This window comes from Alligator sinensis, unplaced genomic scaffold (genome assembly GCF_000455745.1).
Source record: "Alligator sinensis unplaced genomic scaffold, ASM45574v1 scaffold995_1, whole genome shotgun sequence".
Classification (NCBI taxonomy): Eukaryota; Metazoa; Chordata; order Crocodylia; family Alligatoridae; genus Alligator; species Alligator sinensis.
Genome location: NW_005842960.1, coordinates 493379 through 512678, shown reverse-complemented (window position 1 = coordinate 512678; position 19300 = coordinate 493379). Strand labels below are relative to the sequence as shown.

Below are 19300 nucleotides of genomic sequence, written 5' to 3'. Positions count from 1 at the left end.
CCGGCTTTTTCGGAGTTTGGCTCCAGCCACTTCTGGAATTGGCTGCAGCCACTTCTGGGAGCGCCACAGCACTCTGCTCCCCAGCTGGTGCTTGCAGGGGGAGTGCCGGTGATCCCACCTGCCCCCCCTGCCTGTCGCCTACGTGGTGAGCACGACCGGTGATGGGGTGCACCCCTTGCAGCCCCTATGCATTGCCACTGGGGCCAGATGGAATGCACCTGAGGTTCCTGAGGGAGTTGGCTGATGTGATTGCAGAGCCATTGGCCATCATCTTTGAAAACTCCTGGTGATCAGGAGAGGTCCCAGATGATTGGAAAAGGACAAACATTGTGCCCATATTTAAGAAAAAGGGGAAAGGAAGATCCAGGGAATTACAGACCTGTCAGCCTCACCTCAGTCCCTGGAAAAATCATGGAGCAAATCCTCAAGGAATCCATTTCTAAGCATTTGGAGGAGAAAAAGGTGATTAGGAACAGTCAGCATGGATTCACCAAGGGCAAGTCATGCCTGACCAACCTGATTGCCTTCTATGATGAGGTGATTGACTCTGTGGATGCGAGGAGAATGGTGGATGTGGTGTACCTTGATTTTAGCAAGGCTTTTGATAGGTCTCCTACAACCTTCTTGCAGGCAACCTAAGGAAGTATGGGCTGGATGAATGGACTGTAAGGTGAATAGAAAACTGGATGGAGCATTGGGATTGATGAGTAGTAATCAATGGCTTGATGTATAGTTGGCAGCCTGGTATTAAGTGGAATCCCCCAGGGATCGATGTGGTGTACCTTGATTTTAGCAAGGCTTTTGATAGGTCTCCTACAACCTTCTTGCAGGCAACCTAAGGAAGTATGGGCTGGATGAATGGACTGTAAGGTGAATAGAAAACTGGATGGAGCATTGGGATTGATGAGTAGTAATCAATGGCTTGATGTATAGTTGGCAGCCTGGTATTAAGTGGAATCCCCCAGGGATCGGTCCTGGGGCCAGTTCTGTTCAATGTCTTCATTAATGACCTGGAAGATGGCATAGAGTGCACCCTCAGCAAGTCTGCAGATGACACCAAGATGGGGGAAGTAGCAGATAAGCTGGAGGGTAGGGCTAGGATTCAGATTGACCTAGACAAATTGGAGGATTGAGCCAAAATGAATCTCATGGGGCTCAACAAGGACAAATGTAAAGTCCTGCACTTAGGACGGAACAATCCCATGCACCAGTAGAGGCTGGGGGCTGACTGGCTGGGCAGCAGCTCTGCAGAAAAGGACCTGGGGGTTACAGTGAACAATAAGCTGAATATGAGTCAGCAGTGTGCCCTAACTGCCAAGAAGGCTAATGGCATACTGGGCTGCATTGGTAGGTGTGTTGTCAGTAGGTCAAGGGAAGTGATGATTCCCCTCTATTCAGCACTGGTAAGGCCACATCGGGAGTACTGTGTTCAGTTTTGGGCCCCCCACTACAGAAAAGATGTGGACAAATTGGACAGAGTCCAGCTGAGGGTGACAAAAATGTTGAGTGGGATGGGGGACACAACTTGTCATGACGAATGACTTGGGGAACTAGGCTTATTTAGTTTAGAGAAGAGGAAACTGAGAGGAGACTTAATAGCATTCTTCAACTATCTGAAGGAGAGTTCAAAAGAAGATGGAGCTAGCCTATTCTCAGTGGTTGCAGATGACAGAACAAGGAGCAACAGGCAGTCTCAAATTGCAGCAAAGGAAGTTTAAATTAGGTATTAGGAAGAATTTTCTCACTAGGAGGATAGTAAAACACTGGATCAGGTTACTCAGAGAGGTGGTGGAAGCTCCATCCTTGCGAGTTTTCAAAACCTGGCTAGACAAAGCTTTGGCTAGGATGACCTAGTTGGGGATGGTCCTGTTTTGAGCAGGTGGTTGGAGTAGATGTCTAGGTGAGGTACCTTCTAACCCTAACTCTCTATGATTCTATGAGACCCCACACCAGGCTGATTACCAGAAAGAAACAGAGTTGACTACATGCAGGACTTTCTTATGCAGCCAAAGTGCTTCATTTTATTTATGGACTGAGCACTGACTTTTCTGTCACGGTTATAACTGGAGGACCAGGATTGGGACTGACAGGGGAGATGGAAATCCCCAAGTACCTGAGGGGTACATGAGGATTACAAGCCTTACCAAGGGCTGGACTCAGATAGGACGCAGGATAGGACACAGCTAAGGAAAGCTGCAACCTAAGGACAAGGGTACAACCCCAGGCTGAGACGGGTGTAGCCAGGTACTTAAAGGGGCATTATCAGGGCACTAAAGAGTGAGACTTGAAACCTTGAGGAGTGAAACCAGGAAGGATGAGATCAGAGCCTTAAGGGGCAAGAGCTGTGCTCTTAAAGGGGAAGTCAGAACCAGGAAGGGCAGACCCATGCCCTAGGAGGTGATACCAGAAGCTAGATGAGACAAGATACTGGCTTGGGGTCGAGGGATCTTCCCCCAGGATGATAAACTGTTATAACACCTGTGAGGCACAGGCATGACAAAAGGGCAGTTAGAGGCCCTAGGTAGCCATAAGGTGCTAAGTTACCAGAGCTGCTGTGAGGACAAGGAGAAGGCCAGACCGGTGAGCTCCTGTGACGTGGGGCAGCCTCCCAAATCTTTTCTCTTAAAATAACATTGAAGGCATGGCAGGTGAGGAGAAGGGAGAAACTCTAAACCCAGAGACAGGTACTGAGAGGTCACCAGGGCAAGAACCAGCCAGCCCTGGACCCAAGTCTCTGTACACACATGAAAATCAACTTGAGGGATTTGAGCAACATCAGTACACAATGACAAATTAGAGTCTAAATGCTTCTTAGAAGCTAGTTCTAAGCAGTATTGTTTTAAGAAATACATACAAAATAACCAAATGAGCTTCTCTGTAAATCTCCTGCATGAAAACAAACAAGACTTGTTGAAATAATCAGTTAGAATAGAATGAACTATTAGTATGCCCTTTGAGATGTAGCATATTCAACTGGCAGGACGGCACAGGGGTGGGCTCGGGGGCAGTACGTGCCCTCTCTGAGACTGGCCACCACCACTGCCAACTTCTTAGGGCGGTCACCGCTCACCACCACCCCCACCCCAGCTGCCAACGCTAACGCCGGCTTCTGCAGGCAGTAGCTGCTTGCCACCCCAGATGCTGCTGCCTGCAAACTGTGCCCTTCCAGTCTCAGGAGACACCAATCACCCATGATGTGTAGGCTGCCTGGTTGCAGCAAAGAGATATGATACCAGGTAATCCTTTATGCACATGTCTCTTGTAGACAACAAGTCATACTAGATTTGTTTAATATAATCTCAGACGTTTTAAGGAATATCAAAGATTTTTAAATCTGCTCCATGGCAAAGCCCACAGGCCTTTCCATACGGAGCCTAAGGAGAAGGGCTTTGTGGGAATGGGCAAGAAGTTACTAGATGAATGTCAGCAAGAAGGAATTTGGAATGTTATAGGGACACCCCCTTTTTATTGAAAAGTTTTGTATCAATACCTAAAGCTCATTCTCTCCATGAAAAATGTGATAAACCACCAGGCTGGGTATAGGGAAAAGCTTTATATAGCAGCATAAGAAGAGAAAATGGAGCCCTCAAGGGCATCAAAGATGTTGGTTGCAGTCCTTTACAGGAAGAAAGGAAGTGTCAATTGAAATCTGAAAATAGAAAAAAAAATCTGTATTCCATAAATTCATAGATTGTAAGGGGCTGAAAGGGACCTCACAAGATCTTTGGGTCAAGCCTCCCTGCACAAGGAAGGAAAGTCAACTGGGGTCAGGTGACCCCAGCGAGGTGACCATGCAGTCTCCTCTTGAAGATTTCCAGGGTAGGTGATTGCACCACCTCTGGAAGGATCTTATACCATAGTCTGGACACCCTGACTGTGAAGACAGTTTTCCTAGTTGTAAGCCTTAAGTGGTCTTCCAGGAGTTTGTGGCCATTACTCCTGGTTTTCCCAAGGGTGCCCTGGTGAACAGTTGTTCACTGAGCCCTTAACATATTCCAGATATAGTGGTAAGCTGCTACCAAGTCCCCTCTCAGCCTTCTCTTCTCAGGCTGAAGAGTCCCAGGTCCCTCAGCCTTACCTTGTGTGACTTGCCATGCAAGTCTCTGATCATGCATCCTTGTTGAAGTGTGGCACCCAGAACTGGAGACAGTACTCCATCTGCATTCTATCTAGTGCTGAGTACAGTGGAAGAATTACTTGCTTGGTTTTACATGAGATGCATCAGTTGATGCATGCCAAAATATTGTTTATCCTGGTGATACAGCATTGCACTGACAGCTCATGTTCAAACCATGGTCTATTATTATCCCTAGGTCCCTTTCAGTTGTGATACTAGTCAGTTTGGCACCACCAGGCCTGTAAATATGTTGGGGATTGTTCATCCCCAGATGGAGCACTTTACACTTCTGAATGTTGAAATTCATCTGGTTCCAATCCACCCAACTGGCCAGCCTGTCTAGGTCCACCTGTATCTGCAGCCTATTTTCAAGCATGACCACATTCTCCCAAAACTTTGTGTTGTCCATGTACTTGGCCAGTGAGCTCTTCACCCCCACATCCAAATCATTGGGAAAGATATTGAAAAGCACTGGACCAAGCACTGACCCCTGAGGGACACCACTGCCCACTTCTTGCCAGGATGACAGATCCGTTCATGAGACCTCTCTGGGTCCTACCCTGCAACCAGCTTCCTTCCCACCTAACTGTCGAACAGTTAAGCCCACAATCCTCCAATTTTCCCATGACAACATCATGGAATACCAGATCAAAGGTTTTTTAGAAGTCTAGGTATACAATGTCGACCTCCTCTCTTTTATTCAAGTGGCAAGTTACCTGGTGGTAGAAGGAGATGAAATTGATAAGACAAGACCTGCCCATGATGAAGCCATGCTGGCTGTCATTCAGAATCCTACCTTCTGCAAGCATATCACGCATAGACTCCTTGATGAATTTATCCAGGATTTTCCCTGAGATAGAAGTTAAGCTAATTGGTCTATAGTTGCCTGGGTCCTCTCTTTACTCAAATTTAAGATGATACTGGATATAAAATGACCCCCCCAAAATTAGATTCTATACATGAAAGATTTACAAATTTGTTATAATTTCCCATGTATGAAATTAAATTATTGTAGGGACATCTTTTATTCATCCCTCCCACCACTAAAGGGGGTCAGGCAGTGGGGGCATCAGGTGGTGTGGAAAGGTCATGTAGTTTGTCCCCTGCTTGTACCTGCCTCCCTGCCATCTCTACCTCCTGCCTGCCCACCCCACCAGCCTCTGTTCTTCCCTCCCTCATACCCCCTCTCCATCCTTACCCCTGCCCCATGCTGATGGACTCTGTGCCTGTTTTAGCTTGGGGCACTAAGCACAACACCACCCTTGTGCATACTGCACACTGTTGCTATGGGCTGGGCTTAGGCTACTTAGCACCCCAGGCTGCAGCATGGATGGAGCCAGCCAACATGGAGCAATGGTAAGGAGGGGAAAGAGGGAAAAGGAGGGGGAAAGTTTTCATGAGGAGGTGCAGGGGCAATGCAGTGCACCTGCCACCCCCACCCCTCCAACTGCCCTCATATGCCGGCTGAAGATGAGGGACTTTTTCCCCATGCTAAATGGTGGGGCAACCTTATCTTAGATTTGAATAAATACAGTGTTATATTAAAAAAATAATATTATTTAGCAGCTCAGAATGTACAACAGGGCACAAAGAAATGCCAGGATGAAGCAAACTAGAGAGACAGTATTCTACACAGAAAGATTGATGATAGCTATCCCAAAGGATTTTTTCCTGCCTATAGTTAGAAAGGAGATGATCAGGAGAGTTCTAAGGACAAATGTGGTAAGAAGCACCACTTAATGAAGACCACCAATAACTTGGAGTTTCAGGATCGAATATCTGCTGAAAAGGACATCAAGGGAGAAGAATCTATACAACAGTTAAAGAAAAATAATTACATTTATGTTATGTGATCACTTACAGTTAACCTTCTGTTAAGATTAATTCACAACCACTATCATTATGATCAACCTTTTGTAATGGCAGTATTTTAGGGTCTTAACTCTGGCTAAATAGAATATTTGTTTCTACATGTCAAAAACCATGGTGTTTATAGTAACTTACCTAAACCTTTTATCAAGGCTCACTGTTAAACCAATGAAATACCACCTTGGTTCATGCTGATCACTCTAAAATAGGAAGATATCACTTTAATGAAATAGTTTCTTTATATTAATTCAAAGAGCTCTTAGACAAAATAAACAGATTCCCTTAATTAGGTAAAATGGGAGGGAGGATAATGTAAGTCAATGAGATTTATGTATATGTTAAAAGTTAAGCCTGCTTAAGTACTGTTCTAAACAGAGAGGTGAAGTTAGTCAAAGGGAGGTGGTTTAATGTATCTCTGAATAGGGGCTTAAATCTTAAATGATTGCTTTTCAGAAGTCTTGAGTACCCAGAGCTTAAACAGATATCTGTGGGGACTTAACATGCTCAGTGCCACATTTATTCAGATGCCTAAATGGTGATATAATTGTCTAACCACTCTAAGGGCACTAAGTTAAACAATACTGGGCACGTCCACATGTTCATTAATGTACTCTTCCTAATGCCTATTAAATGTGGTACCTTTAAATGTGAGGTACTATATGAATGTGCATTACGCTGCCCTACTGCACAGCAGCAAAAGTGCATGCTTTTTTAGTGACACTTAATGCACAGTTGACTATTTTTACTGCACATTGGCATATTAGCACAGTTTTTGACATTACATTTTAATGTGCACTAAAATAGGCTACTGAGCATTAAAGCACACTTGTAGAGGCACCCACTGACCATAATTTCTGGGTACTACATTCCATGTCTATGAGACAATTAAATCTATTGAGACTTTAGTTTCATCCATTGGCTGGCTCCACCTCAAGGGGATATAATGAGATATACAAGCTTTAGATTGACTTGTTTCTCAGATGTGAAAAGATTACAAAATTATGGTACATTTTTAAGACGTTACCTAAATTGACTCCTAAATTCTGACACACCTCATCCAAAAATGTTTACAGTTCCATTTCTGACAGTAGAATAGAAGGGGATTCTATTAATTTTTTTCAGGTTCAGAGGCAGATTGTCAAAAAAAGCCAGATTATCTATTTGTGAAACAAACATTTATTCTTACATTTTTCCATAGAAATTTCCTTTCGCTTTCACTTTCAATGACAGCAAGATCTGCAAAATTCTTCTTGCAAACCTCCCGGGATTTTTCCATAGAGCTATAATCATCGCTTATAAAATACTGCTTGTCTTCATGTATAATCCATGCATCTTCAATGGTTTTATATGCTGCAAGGTATATAATGCATGTATACTGTATGTAATCAGGCAGATTTTATTCTCCAATAAATATCTTAATAAAGTACAGCATTTAATAAACAATGAAAATCCCTACCAGGCTTGTCAGTGGGTTCTGGTTTGAATGGTCCTGCAAGAAAGAAAAAAACTGAAAAAACCTGAAACTGATATGTAGAATCTCAACATCCACAAAATGTTCTTGAAGAGAAAATTATTTCATCTAGTAAATAGTGATTTAACACAAATGAAGTAACCATGAAATAACATTTTACATATTTTAGGCCTGTGGCACATGTGCATTTGATTGCATGATAGGATCCGATCCCTGAATCACAATAATAGTGCCTCATGTCAGTCCACATGTGCAATTCAGGATACACAATTTTGGGATCAGAGATCAGATCTCAATGACACCATTACTACTTGCCAATGCAGGGGGAGTCAATGCCAATGCAGGATCATGACCTTGGGCTCCCTCTGCACCCAAATGGGCCCAGGGCCAGAACCACACAGGAGTCTGGAACCAGCTCCAGTTTGTCGCTATCCAATGAAAATCAGCCACAAAAACATTACACATCTTTTGTGGAATATTTCTGTGGCTGGTTGTCCATTTTGTTATGTCACTGCTTCCTTGAATGTGTGACAGGGTTACTATTTATGACTCAATTAATAGGATAATAGGATAATAGGATCTAAAGTATAACATCTGCCAGGGGACACCTTCTCAATAATATGTTGTTTTTTCAATTAACAGAAATATTAAAAATGATCTTTAAAGATCAGCCACAAATAAACTAGTAGTCACCCAGTACTTAGCCAACTACCAGGCCTCATTTGCCATTGATTCCAATGGAGACAGGGTTTCATGATGGACTTCAATTATACTTCACACAGTCTAAATCATAATTTTCTTTTAAATTTCTATTCTAAACCGTGTTTCATGCAGTGAAATCTATGGTCTTGGCCATATCATACTCCTATTAGATTAAAATTAAATAAAACTTGTTTGGTAGTGTTAGAGTAATATTGTTGCTCTGATGGTCCAGGAAACTTGTGAGAGGAAAGGATTTTTGTGGGTGATACGTTTTATTAGACAAATTGCATGCCACCATTTGCAACAGGTACAGGGATACCATAATCATATTCCAGGACTACAGAAATTACAACTGTAAACTTATGCACCTGATTTTTTTTCAACCTGAGTTGATAGAAAGTTTTCCAACTGCCCTGTTACTTCAGTGGGAAATACTGATTTTTCAGCAGAATCAAAAAACTTCATGGGAACATGCCAATTGGAACTTTGCATGGAAACCATGCAGGGCCAGGTTGTCTATTTCCCACAGTTCCCCACACTCCCCAGCTCTTCAGGCTCCCAGGCTGCCCAATAGCCCACTTGGTAGGATGTTGGGTTGCCTACCGTCTTGGCTTCTTGCCCACTGGGCAACTCCCTTCCTGTGCTCCCTATCTGTATCTGGCTTGGCTGCCTACAGATCAGACTTCTTGGCCAAGCTGGGTATAGTACTCCCTAGCCAACAAGAGGGCACTCTACCCAACTGAAGCATGCCCTAGCTACCTGTCCATAAGCTCTGACTCTCCAGGCTGCCTTTCTCTTTGACCTCTCAAGTTCCCAGTGCATTATTTTAACTTCAATGCTTGGTGGCTCTTCTGACTATCTGATGGATGATCCATTTACTACCAGGTCCCCAGATAACTGGATACCAGGCTGCCCATTTGAGAGAGAGGCTGCCTAGTTTCCTAGTTTTCTAGTTTTCCACCTAAGGATTTTCCATTGCCCAAGACTAATCAACTCAAATTCCCAGCTACTCAGCAGCCAAGTCCTTTATTCACCAGCTTCCTGAGCCACTAAGCTTCCTGACTGCTCTGGTTCAAATCATTAGGTATCAGCTGGGCTAACCTAGGGAGCTCCCCATGGCCCAGACTTCCACCACCACCCATATTTCATTAACACGAGACACTCTTTGGTTTTCTCATATCTTTTATTTCACTTCAAATAAAAATGCTTTAAGTAATCTACAAAGAAAAATAAAAGAAAGAAGGCAAGAAAAACAGATAGAAAATACAGTTTGTGACAATCTGATCTGTGGAAAGTTCCCTCCTAACCGCAAAATCTGGTGATTGATTTAAGCCTGAGGAAATGAGCAAAGACAATTGTAGCAGGGTGCGGGGCCTGGGGCAAATCAGCCTGTGTGGGGCCCAGATGTGACGGCGGCAGCAGCAAGTGGCCAGGCATGAATCCAACCCGGCTCCACAGGGCCCCCTAAAGTACGGGGCCTGGGGCAGTTGCCCTGATTCACCCTCCTCTAGGGATGGCCCTGGACATGAGCAAGACACACCATCCAGGCACCTCAGAGATTTCTCAGCACCACATGGAACATCAGCACATCCCAGCCAATCTTTCAAGTATACCTGGGGCAAATCTCTCATGCTTCAGAGGAAGGCAAGGGAAAAAATGGATCTAAATAATACAATCAAAGGGGAAAAGGCTACAGGCAACAAGAACAAAAAGCCTGAATATATTAAATTAACTCAATACAAAGCAACAAGTGTATACACTTAATTTACTTAAATACTTCTCAGATTTATAAATATATTTATAACAAAATTATTTTAAGTGAGAAAAGCAGTGTAAAACATTCCTTTATATAGACTTCTCTGAATAGTTCTGAACTAGCTGCTACAACTAAGGAAAGAGACCTTGGAGTCATTGTAGATAGTTCTCTAAAAAAGATTAGTTCAATGTACAGTGCTAACCAAAAAAGCCAATAAAAGTTTGTATATTATTAAGCGTGGAATTGAAAATGAAATGGAAAACATCATGCCACTACAGAAATCCATGGTGTGTCCACATCTTGAATAATGTGTGCAGTTCAGTTTCTACTTGGACACTAGCTGTGCGCCAGGGAGAAACCAGAAGTGTACAGAAATCAAGGCCTCCTCCCAGAGCAAAATGGCCACTCAGAAAATAAAACCCTGGAACAGCTAGGGTTAAGTCACACCCAGGAAAGTTTCTCTGGGGAAACTGAACATCTATACACTTTCCCCAGCTTCACTCTTCCTGGGAATCAGGAAGAGTGAAGCCAAGGGAGAGGCTCCCATGTCTTGAGGGTCCCCCTGGTTTTAAGAAGACACAGGGCAAAAGCTGCTTCTGCCCCTCCCATAGACCAGGACCAGAGGAGCCTCCCCAGCCATCACTTGTCCCTCTGCTCAAGTGCCGGGCCCTGAGAGCAGAGATCCTGGTGTGAGAAGCAGGCAGGGGCTTTGCCTTGCTGCTTTCCCTGCTGAATTCCCAGACACAGAAAACCAAGCATAGGGAGTGGCACCACTATCACCTGCTGGTTTCCCCTTGACATCACAACTCCTCCCAACTGCTCAGCTGAGTGGCAGGGTGACAAGGGGAAGCCAACCAAGGGGAACAAGGTCAGGGAAAGCCTCCTCAAGCCCAGCTCCCAGTGGGCTTTTAAACTGCCACCCCTGCCAATCATCTGAGTGCAAAACTTCTGCAAAAGTAACCAACATATTACATCCCATTTCTCTGGGGCCTGTATAAGCACATCATCATTACAGATATCTTAGTTAGGCATGCACAAATTCATCTGTACAAGTACACATTCCTTTATTTTGAAAATCTGAACCTATATATGCTGCCTAATTCTCTCTATTTGCACATAACCTTAACAAAAGTATACTTTTTAAATTCCCAGTATTATTTCTAATTAGTTCAACAAACCAACTTCCTAAAATTTGTTTTTAATGTTAATATTCAAGGGGTGAAATAAACCTACCTTTTTTTATTTGACAAATCCAGTTTTCAAGCATTCTACAGTCTGCCTTATGCCATTTATTGTATTTGACATCAATAATTCCACAGTATTTGCTTTTGTCCTGAATACTTAATGATTCAAACCAGTCTGCATAGGTAACCTATGTAAGAAAGGTAACCTATGTTACTGTTTTCATCTTAATGAGGGACACTGTGCTCTGCATTGTCAAGCAAGAAGAAATGGAGTTTCAGATTAAGTCTCTCACTCCATGGGAGAGCTCTGCTTTCCCATGGAAAGTATAATTTGATAGAAGAGATGTTTGCAAAGCTACCCACCTAAACTGAATTGAGCTCTTAAAGGAAAAGTGAATACATATATATGCTAAAATAAGAAAAGAATGGCTTGCAGCCCCTACCTACATAAACACATGGTTAAATTTATTACTCTGTGGACTCATCTACATGACTAGGGACAGACATTCAAAAAGCCTGAGCCTGAATTGATTCAATCGTTGCAGGTTAGTTTAACCTAGATAGGCTGAACCAGTTGCAACCTGGACAGACATTCTCTCTAAACTGAGGAAATTCAGGCACATGGCTGCAGTGGCTCAGGCTAGAAGCCGGGGGCGCTAGAGCAGCCCTCCCTTCCCTTCTGCAGGTAGCTGAGCTAAGCAGGACATGGCCAGGCCCTGGCAGAACTCTGTCATTAGGAATCTGCTTGCATGGTCCCAGGCTTTTCCCTGCTGGTTGCTCAAGGGGTGGGAGTATTGTCAGCTCCCAGCCCTGGGCTAGCACTTTGGGCAAGCAGGGGTGTGCAGTGCTTGCATCTGTTAATGATACAGAGCTTTTTAATCTCCCTCCATGCTTTGTCATACTGTCTGCAGCAAACTGACAGGCAAGCAAGCCAGCCAGTGGGTGATAAGAGTCTTTATCACCCAATTAGCAAAACAATAGCTTCTCCCCTTAGTTCAAACTTCTTAAACAGCATACTGGCTGATCTGTTGTTTAGCTCCAAAAGCCCTGTTCTGTCTGCCTGAAAGTGGGGAGAGAGAGACACACAGATGCCTCTCGGCATTAGCTAGCACACTACATGCCTAGGGTCTCTGGGGTTGGGGTCCATGCTGTGGGAGATGGGAGGGAGTGGGGGATTTCCTGCTTGAGCAGTGATGGGGGGTAGGGCACAAGGAAACCAGCAGACCCTGCTGTGCCTGCAAATCTCTGCTGGAGCTGCAAATCTCAGCCAGGGACTGGAGGGGAGGGGCCAGCCCTGCTGTGGAGCAGAGAGTCCCGCCCAGCCCAGAGAGCATGCCAGGATGCTGGGGGAGTCTGATTTAACTTAAACCAGCAAAGGGGTCTGGGAACAACATTGCATCAGCTGGTTTGAACCAAATCTGAACATCTGTTCTGTTACAGGTTTAAGCCAGGTTCTGATCACTTAAACCGGTTTATGTGTAATGTCTGTTCCTAGCCCATGAGACATTACTGCGCATTTATTTAGTACTTGTAAAAACAAATACTAAATAAATGCACAGTAACCCAGCGTGCTGCACAGTAGCTCCAGCAAATGCCTGTTTTATGACAACATTGTGCAGTAGCCTAACATTACTGCACAGTAGCATTGCTCATGGTTTTTTGCCACGTGATGCTACTGCACAGTAGTATTGGGCTACTGAGCAGTCAGCATCTCATGTAGACCTGGCCATGAATAACCTCAATGAGCACGCCCAGACTTGCATGGACGTTTGGTTTCTCAGGGACAAGCAGCAGCAGCACACCTGGCACCACAGCTACTTGTCCCCAGGGAATGCCCGTGTCACAAACACTTTAGCGTGCAGCAAGTTACCCCAGGGGTGGTAGGGGAGGCTGAAACCAGCACTGTGCTGGCCCCAGCAGCCTTACCTGGGGTCCTGGGGGCCTCCTGGGGCTGCAGCCATAGCAATCCTGCTGGGCAGAATCTGATTGGCAGCTGCAGCACGCTGCTCCATTTTTTTTTCCCCACAGTTTTTTCAACCCCTGGATATACAGGGGTCCAAAAAAAAAAACACACAGGAAAAAAAACAGAGCAGCATGTGCTCAGGCAGCGTGCCCTTGCAGTGCAGAGAACACCGGATTACGAGGTATGTGGTGCTGCAAACATGTTTGCAGCGCCACATAAAGCATGACTGCCTTCGACTGGACGTGCCCAAAATGTTCAAATGAGTCAGAATTCAATGCAATACTCCTAAGCTTCTTTTGGGGAGAGCCACATATAAAGCTAATAAATAAATTAATAAATGTAAGGGATTGTACAACTGGAGTCTAAGAGGGGAGAGCAGGAAAAGATTTAGACATGAGGTGAAAAGAAATAGGATCCTGAAGAAAAAGATTTTTTGTAAAATGCTAAAGGTTCATCCTCATTTCAACAGCAGAGTGCGCTAGCCAGGATGCCAAGCTGTGCCAACTTGCACTCACTCATATGCTCCATATGTAGAAGTATACCAGTGAGGATGCTCTGAAGCCCTCCCCAGCAGATGTTCCCAAGGATATCAGAAATATCATGAGCAGCCAAAGAGATGCACTGGAAGGTATTTATTGGCATGATTCCAGAACTGGAACATACCTGAAGGCACAGGTAAGCAAGTATGCTGAGGGGCATGCTTGGGTGCTCCTGCCACAGTGTAGGAATGAAAAATTACTTACAGGAGAGCCATCACTCCAGGCAAGTCCTTCCAAGAAAAATATACCGATCCATAAATAAGTATTTCCAAAAGTATTAATATTACTAAGATACAAAACAAGAAAGAAAAAGTACATGAATAGAGGCATGTAGGATGTATCACTGGAGTTTTAGAACATAGTTTCCAAGTTGTAGAAAAAATCCTGTGGCCCTACAGTACTTCAGCAGGTACAATAGTATGTAATTAATGCAAATCCCAAGTGGTAAAACAATGCAGGGAGCAAGTTTTCTGAAACACTGCCTCCTGGAGAAAAGCACAGATTAGTTTAACCTGCTTTAAAACACTTCACACAGCAAAGGGATGGATAACATAACACTATTTTTACAAAATGCCTGTAAATACCCTAACTATGGGCTTATTTAAAAGAAATCACTAAGAATATTTCCACATTTGATGCAAACCCTCTGTTTCAGGAAGGCTACACAGGAATTTCTAATTCTCATTTAATATCTCCTCAACTGTAGTAAAATTAATATACTTTGGGTACTTACCTTAATGCACTACTTATGACAATACTTTCCTCTTTACTGTGGATGCTGGCCAGGTCTCCACCCATTTCTCTACAAAAATCCCGAGCTTTAAGCCACGTTTTTTGTTGTTCATTGTGTCTGAGAAAAACCTAACAAGATTAAGTTTATGAAGCTAATGAATTTATGCATATATAACATAAACATATATAGTATATGCATATATTATTAGTACATCTATCATTACAGTAAGGTACACTATGGCAATAAAATAAAACCAGCACCCCTTTCCCTCAAAAATGGTGATTTTAGAAGGAAAATTATCATGGATGAGAAACAAGCTGAAGTGACGAGAACCTGAGTATGCTGATTAGGGTATTCTAAGTCTTGAGAGAAGTTTGTAGAACAGTTAAGCACAGAGTTAACTGGAATAATAAGGGGATAACTTGAAAGTTCGAAGAAAATAGAACTGTGATCAAAATTATCTCTCACTCTATTTGCTTCTTTTTAGAGGTTGGGGGGAGACGATAAATTGGTGGAGGGGGGTGGGAATGAACAAGCCAGAACAGGGTCTCCTTGAACCATCTCTAGCAATCAAAAAATATTAACATTTCATATGTTATGTAGAACCATTCTATTCTGTAAATCTCAAAGCAAACATTGTATGGAGCCCACATTTCATACTCAGGTGTTTCCAGATATCCACTCAAAAATATTTCCTTTCATACTTCCTTTGAAGTTCTCAAAGCTCTTCAGAAACATAAATTTAATGTATCCCTCAGTGTCTGTTAAAGATGTTGCAGCAAGGACTGTAGGCAATGTCCTGATCTTATCAAGGGCCTTATCCTTTTTCCTAATTTGGGCCAAATGCATGTGTTTCCATTTTCCATTTCATCTGAGGGTCAAACAGGCAACCCTTACTCATGTTGGTAAGCACATCTTGTATAAGCAACCCAACTCAAGTCAGACTTTGCCACTTTCATTATTTAATATAATATTTTGGCATTACTCTGCTAAGTAACATTAGAATACTACATCAGAACTTCCTTATTCTTCTTTCTCTTTTCCCTTTAATTCCCTTATCTCATTTTTTTATTATTATTATTATTTCCATAGACAGAAATATACTTCCATAGGAATATCTTTATAGCCCTCTTTTTCAATTGTCAATTCATATTTATTTTTCTCAACCACATTTTCTATCTTTTCTCCTTTTCTCACCATCTCTCTCCTTTCTCTTGTTCTGAGTTGTGTTCTTTCTACATCTTTCTCTCCTTCAATCTTTCCTTTCTTTTCAACAGCTACATTGGGACCAGTTTCTACCTCCTTTCTTTCTTCATCCTTTTTATTTGCCTTCTCAGAACAATCCCTCATACTCTATCCACTAGGAGTGTGCAAAGTAGGCCCTATTTGATTTGGATTTGGCCTGAATCAGGGACAGTGATTCGATTAGTTGATTCAGATCATTGTCCCAGATTTGATTCAGCCAAATCCGAATCTGAAGATTTGGTGCTTCTGTGGGACACTCCATGCGCCCCAGCACTGCAACTTTCATGAGCTGCCTGCTACCTAGAGGTATGTAGGAAAACCATTTAAAGCTGTGTCTACGTCCAGATCTTTTTTAATTTCTCTGAATCAATATGGAGGGTTCCAATTCAATTCAGAGAGATTAAAGGGTCCTCTGATTCAATTTGGATTTAGAGATTCAGCCACCAAATCAGGCCTAATCTCTGCCGAATCAACTCAGGGACCAAAGCTTCACACAGCCCTACTATCCACCTAACACCTAAGTAAAAGAGGCTCTCTCTCTTCACTTATTAAAGGTCATTACTGAAGAAGAGTTCTTCCTTTCCTGGGTGGGAAAGGAACTGAGCTGTGTCTTCAGGACTGAGTCCAGTTTGCTTTATCATGTGTAGCTGCTGAACAAGCAGAACAAAGTCAGTTCTTTCCTAAAATTAGACAGCACATATAGACCAAAGACACTTGTCCTCATTGACTAATTTAGCACTTACTTTGAAGCATGAATTACTATGAACAGTTGAGACCCAACCCTCAGGACACACTGGGGCAGGAGTTGTTGTTTGAACAGGAGAATATGTGGCATCTGCAGCCCGTTGTTTACAAATAAATTTTTCCATCAACTCACAAGGAAGAACATCCCATAATCCAGCTGCAGTTCCAGTTCTCATTGCAGCACATCCTGACTCCCTGCCTTCATGAAATACAGCAAAAATTAGTAACAATGATATAAAATCTTCATTTATGATGATGATTAATGTATTTATGGCAGTGGCCTGAACTTAACAGTACAATAATAGTGACAGAGTAAAACTATGTTTCAAAGGTAGCATTTCAGAACCAAGAGTTCAAGATTTTTGCAAGAGCTTGGAAAGTACTTGAAGGAAGTCAGTCCTAGCTGAAGGACTTAAGCAAGGTCATAGCGGGAACCCTGGTGAAACTTTTCCAAAACTTGTGGCACTCTAGGAGATCACTGAGGATTGAAAGAGGGTCATTATTGTGGTCATCTTCAAGAAGGGAAGACAGAGAACCCAGGCAACTATAGACCAATCAGCCTACCATCCCAGGGAAAATCCTAGAAAAACTCATCAACGAGTCTGTGTGTGATACACTTGCAGAAGGTAAGATTCTGAATGACAGACAGCATGGCTTCATCATGGGCAGGTCTTGTCTTACCAATCTCATCTCCTTCTACCACCAGGTAACTTGCCACCTGGATAAGAGACAGGAGGTTGACATTATATATCTAGACTTCTAAAATGGTATTCCATGATGTTCTTATGGGAAAAATGGAGGATTGTGGGCTTAACTGCTCAACAGTTAGGTGGGAAGGAAGTTAGTTGCAGGGTAGGACCCAGAGAGGTCTCATGAACAGATCTGTGTCATCCTGGTGAGAAGTGGCCAGTGGTGTCCCTCAGGGGTCCGTGCTTGATCCAGTTTTTCAACATTTTTATCAATGATCTGGATGTAGGGGTGAAAAGCTCACTGGCCAAGTTTGCAGATGACAAGTTACAGGGGAGTGTGGTCATGCCTAAAGATAGGCTGCAGGTTCAGGCAGATCAGGACAGGCTGGAGAGTTGGGCAAATTAGAACCAGATGAAGTTCAACACTGAGAAGTGTAAAGTGCTCCATCTGGGGGCAAACAACCCCCAACCTACAGGCTAGGTGGTGCCAATTTGACTAGCACCATGACTGAAAGAGACATAGGGGTAATAATCAACTGTCACATGAACATGAGCTGTCAGTGCAATGCTGGGAAAACAATACTTAACAATAGCCAGCAGGGAAAACAATACTTTGGCATGCATCAACTGATGCATCTCATGTAAAACCAAGCAAGTGATTCTTTCACTGTACTTAGCACTAGATAGACCGCAGATGGAGTACTGTCTCCAGTTCTGGGCGCCAGTCACGCTTCAACAAGGATGTGGAAAACTTGAGAGAGTCCAGAGAAGAGCCACCCATATGATCAGAGACTTGCAAGGCAGACAATACAAGGAGAGACCGAAGGACTTGGGCCTTTTCAGCCTAAAAAAGAGAAGGCTGAGAGGGGACTTGGTAGCAGCTTACCACTACATCAGGGGCATACATCAAGAGCTTAGTGAACACTTCTTCACTAGGGCACCTTTGGGGAAAACCAGGAGTAATGGTCACAAACTCCTGGAAGACCGCTTCAGGCTCAACTCTAGGAAAAACTTCTTCACCTTCATGTGAAGGCATCTCCAGACTGTGGAATAAACTCCCTCCAGAGGTGGTGCAATCACCTACCCTGGAAATCTTCAAGAGGAGACTGGATGGTCACCTCGCTGGGGTTACCTGACCCCAGGCAACTTTCCTTCCTAGTGAAGGGGAGGCTGGACCCAATTATCTTGTGGGGTCCCTTCCATCCCCTTACAATCTATGAATCTTGCACTGAGAAGCTTACACCATGAATGAGTATAATCCTCAACTTGGTCTCAAGAAAATGAAATACATACATTTCTAAATAATGGCTTTTATGGGACTTAGCATGAATTTTATTAAAAAGGCATTCTGGACCTGATTCCCATTTACACACCATTGTTATTTTCATTGTGTAAATGAACTGCAGTGCATAAATGGAATATGCATACATAAATCAGTAACATGTATGATATACTAAGTCACAGAAGCACTTTTAGTAAACAGAAACACCTACAGACTTTGATCATGACTTCTCCCTACTTTTACCATGGGAGCACAATAAAGCAGTAGTATAAATAGCAGTGGTTTGGAGCAGTAAGCAGGGAAGGGACAGGAGTTGGAGCAGCACATGGAAGGCGGGGGTGGGGAGCTGGGTTTGGGGCAAGTGTGAGGATAGGTACCACTTAATTTGTTGCTGCCACAGGGTGAGACAGGATTCAGCTGCACTGCGCCATGGCAGGAGCTATAGAAAGCATTCAGTCCCTTACTGCTGGCAGCATTGCATTAATACTTTCTCCTGATAGCAGTGGCATCTCCCATAGTACTATTCTTGCTTGAACCCAGAGTACAAATCTTATTAATTACACCTTTCATATGAAGAATACTATTCCTGTATGTAATAGGCAGTATTGAATCAATTGAAAAACTCCGCAAAATTCAACATGACAAAGAAATCCTTCAAGATGCATAGTGAAGATAATGAGTGTCTTGCTCATTGGATCAGGGCGCAGCTTCCACCTTCAAGAAAACTGTAGCATATTTGAGATAATACAATGGTATAACAATACAGTTGTAAACAAATAGCATGATAATTTGTAATTTCCTATTGATCTATTTCTTATATGACATTATGGCATCATGGCTATTAAACCAACAGCAAAGATGCATTCAAGAAATGCCAACACCATTAGATCCATTAAAGATACAGAGAATGACACTGCATAAAAGATTCAAGATTCAGTTTTTGGAATCAAAGATTTAAACCTCAGATAGTACACATCATATACCACATGGCAGGGCATACCAGGCA

At 43.1% G+C, this 19300-nt stretch overlaps 1 protein-coding gene across 1 annotated transcript in view; it reads right to left on the bottom strand.

The window, feature by feature from the left end:
* Nucleotides 1–19300, bottom strand: part of LOC102382922 (macrophage mannose receptor 1) — a gene marked incomplete at its 3' end in the record, with an annotated part of 64416 nt that overhangs the window by 11552 nt on the left and 33564 nt on the right. Inside the window, exons 11-18 of the mRNA XM_014526090.2 lie at nt 19295–19300; nt 16323–16522; nt 14335–14462; nt 13806–13887; nt 11149–11287; nt 7443–7475; nt 7173–7336; nt 6122–6186 (exon numbers count right to left, since the gene is read on the bottom strand). The exon at nt 19295–19300 is cut by the window's right edge and continues 140 nt beyond it. Coding sequence (XP_014381576.2) covers nt 6122–6186; nt 7173–7336; nt 7443–7475; nt 11149–11287; nt 13806–13887; nt 14335–14462; nt 16323–16522; nt 19295–19300 — 817 coding nt within the window. The remainder of the gene's footprint in view (nt 1–6121; nt 6187–7172; nt 7337–7442; nt 7476–11148; nt 11288–13805; nt 13888–14334; nt 14463–16322; nt 16523–19294) is intronic.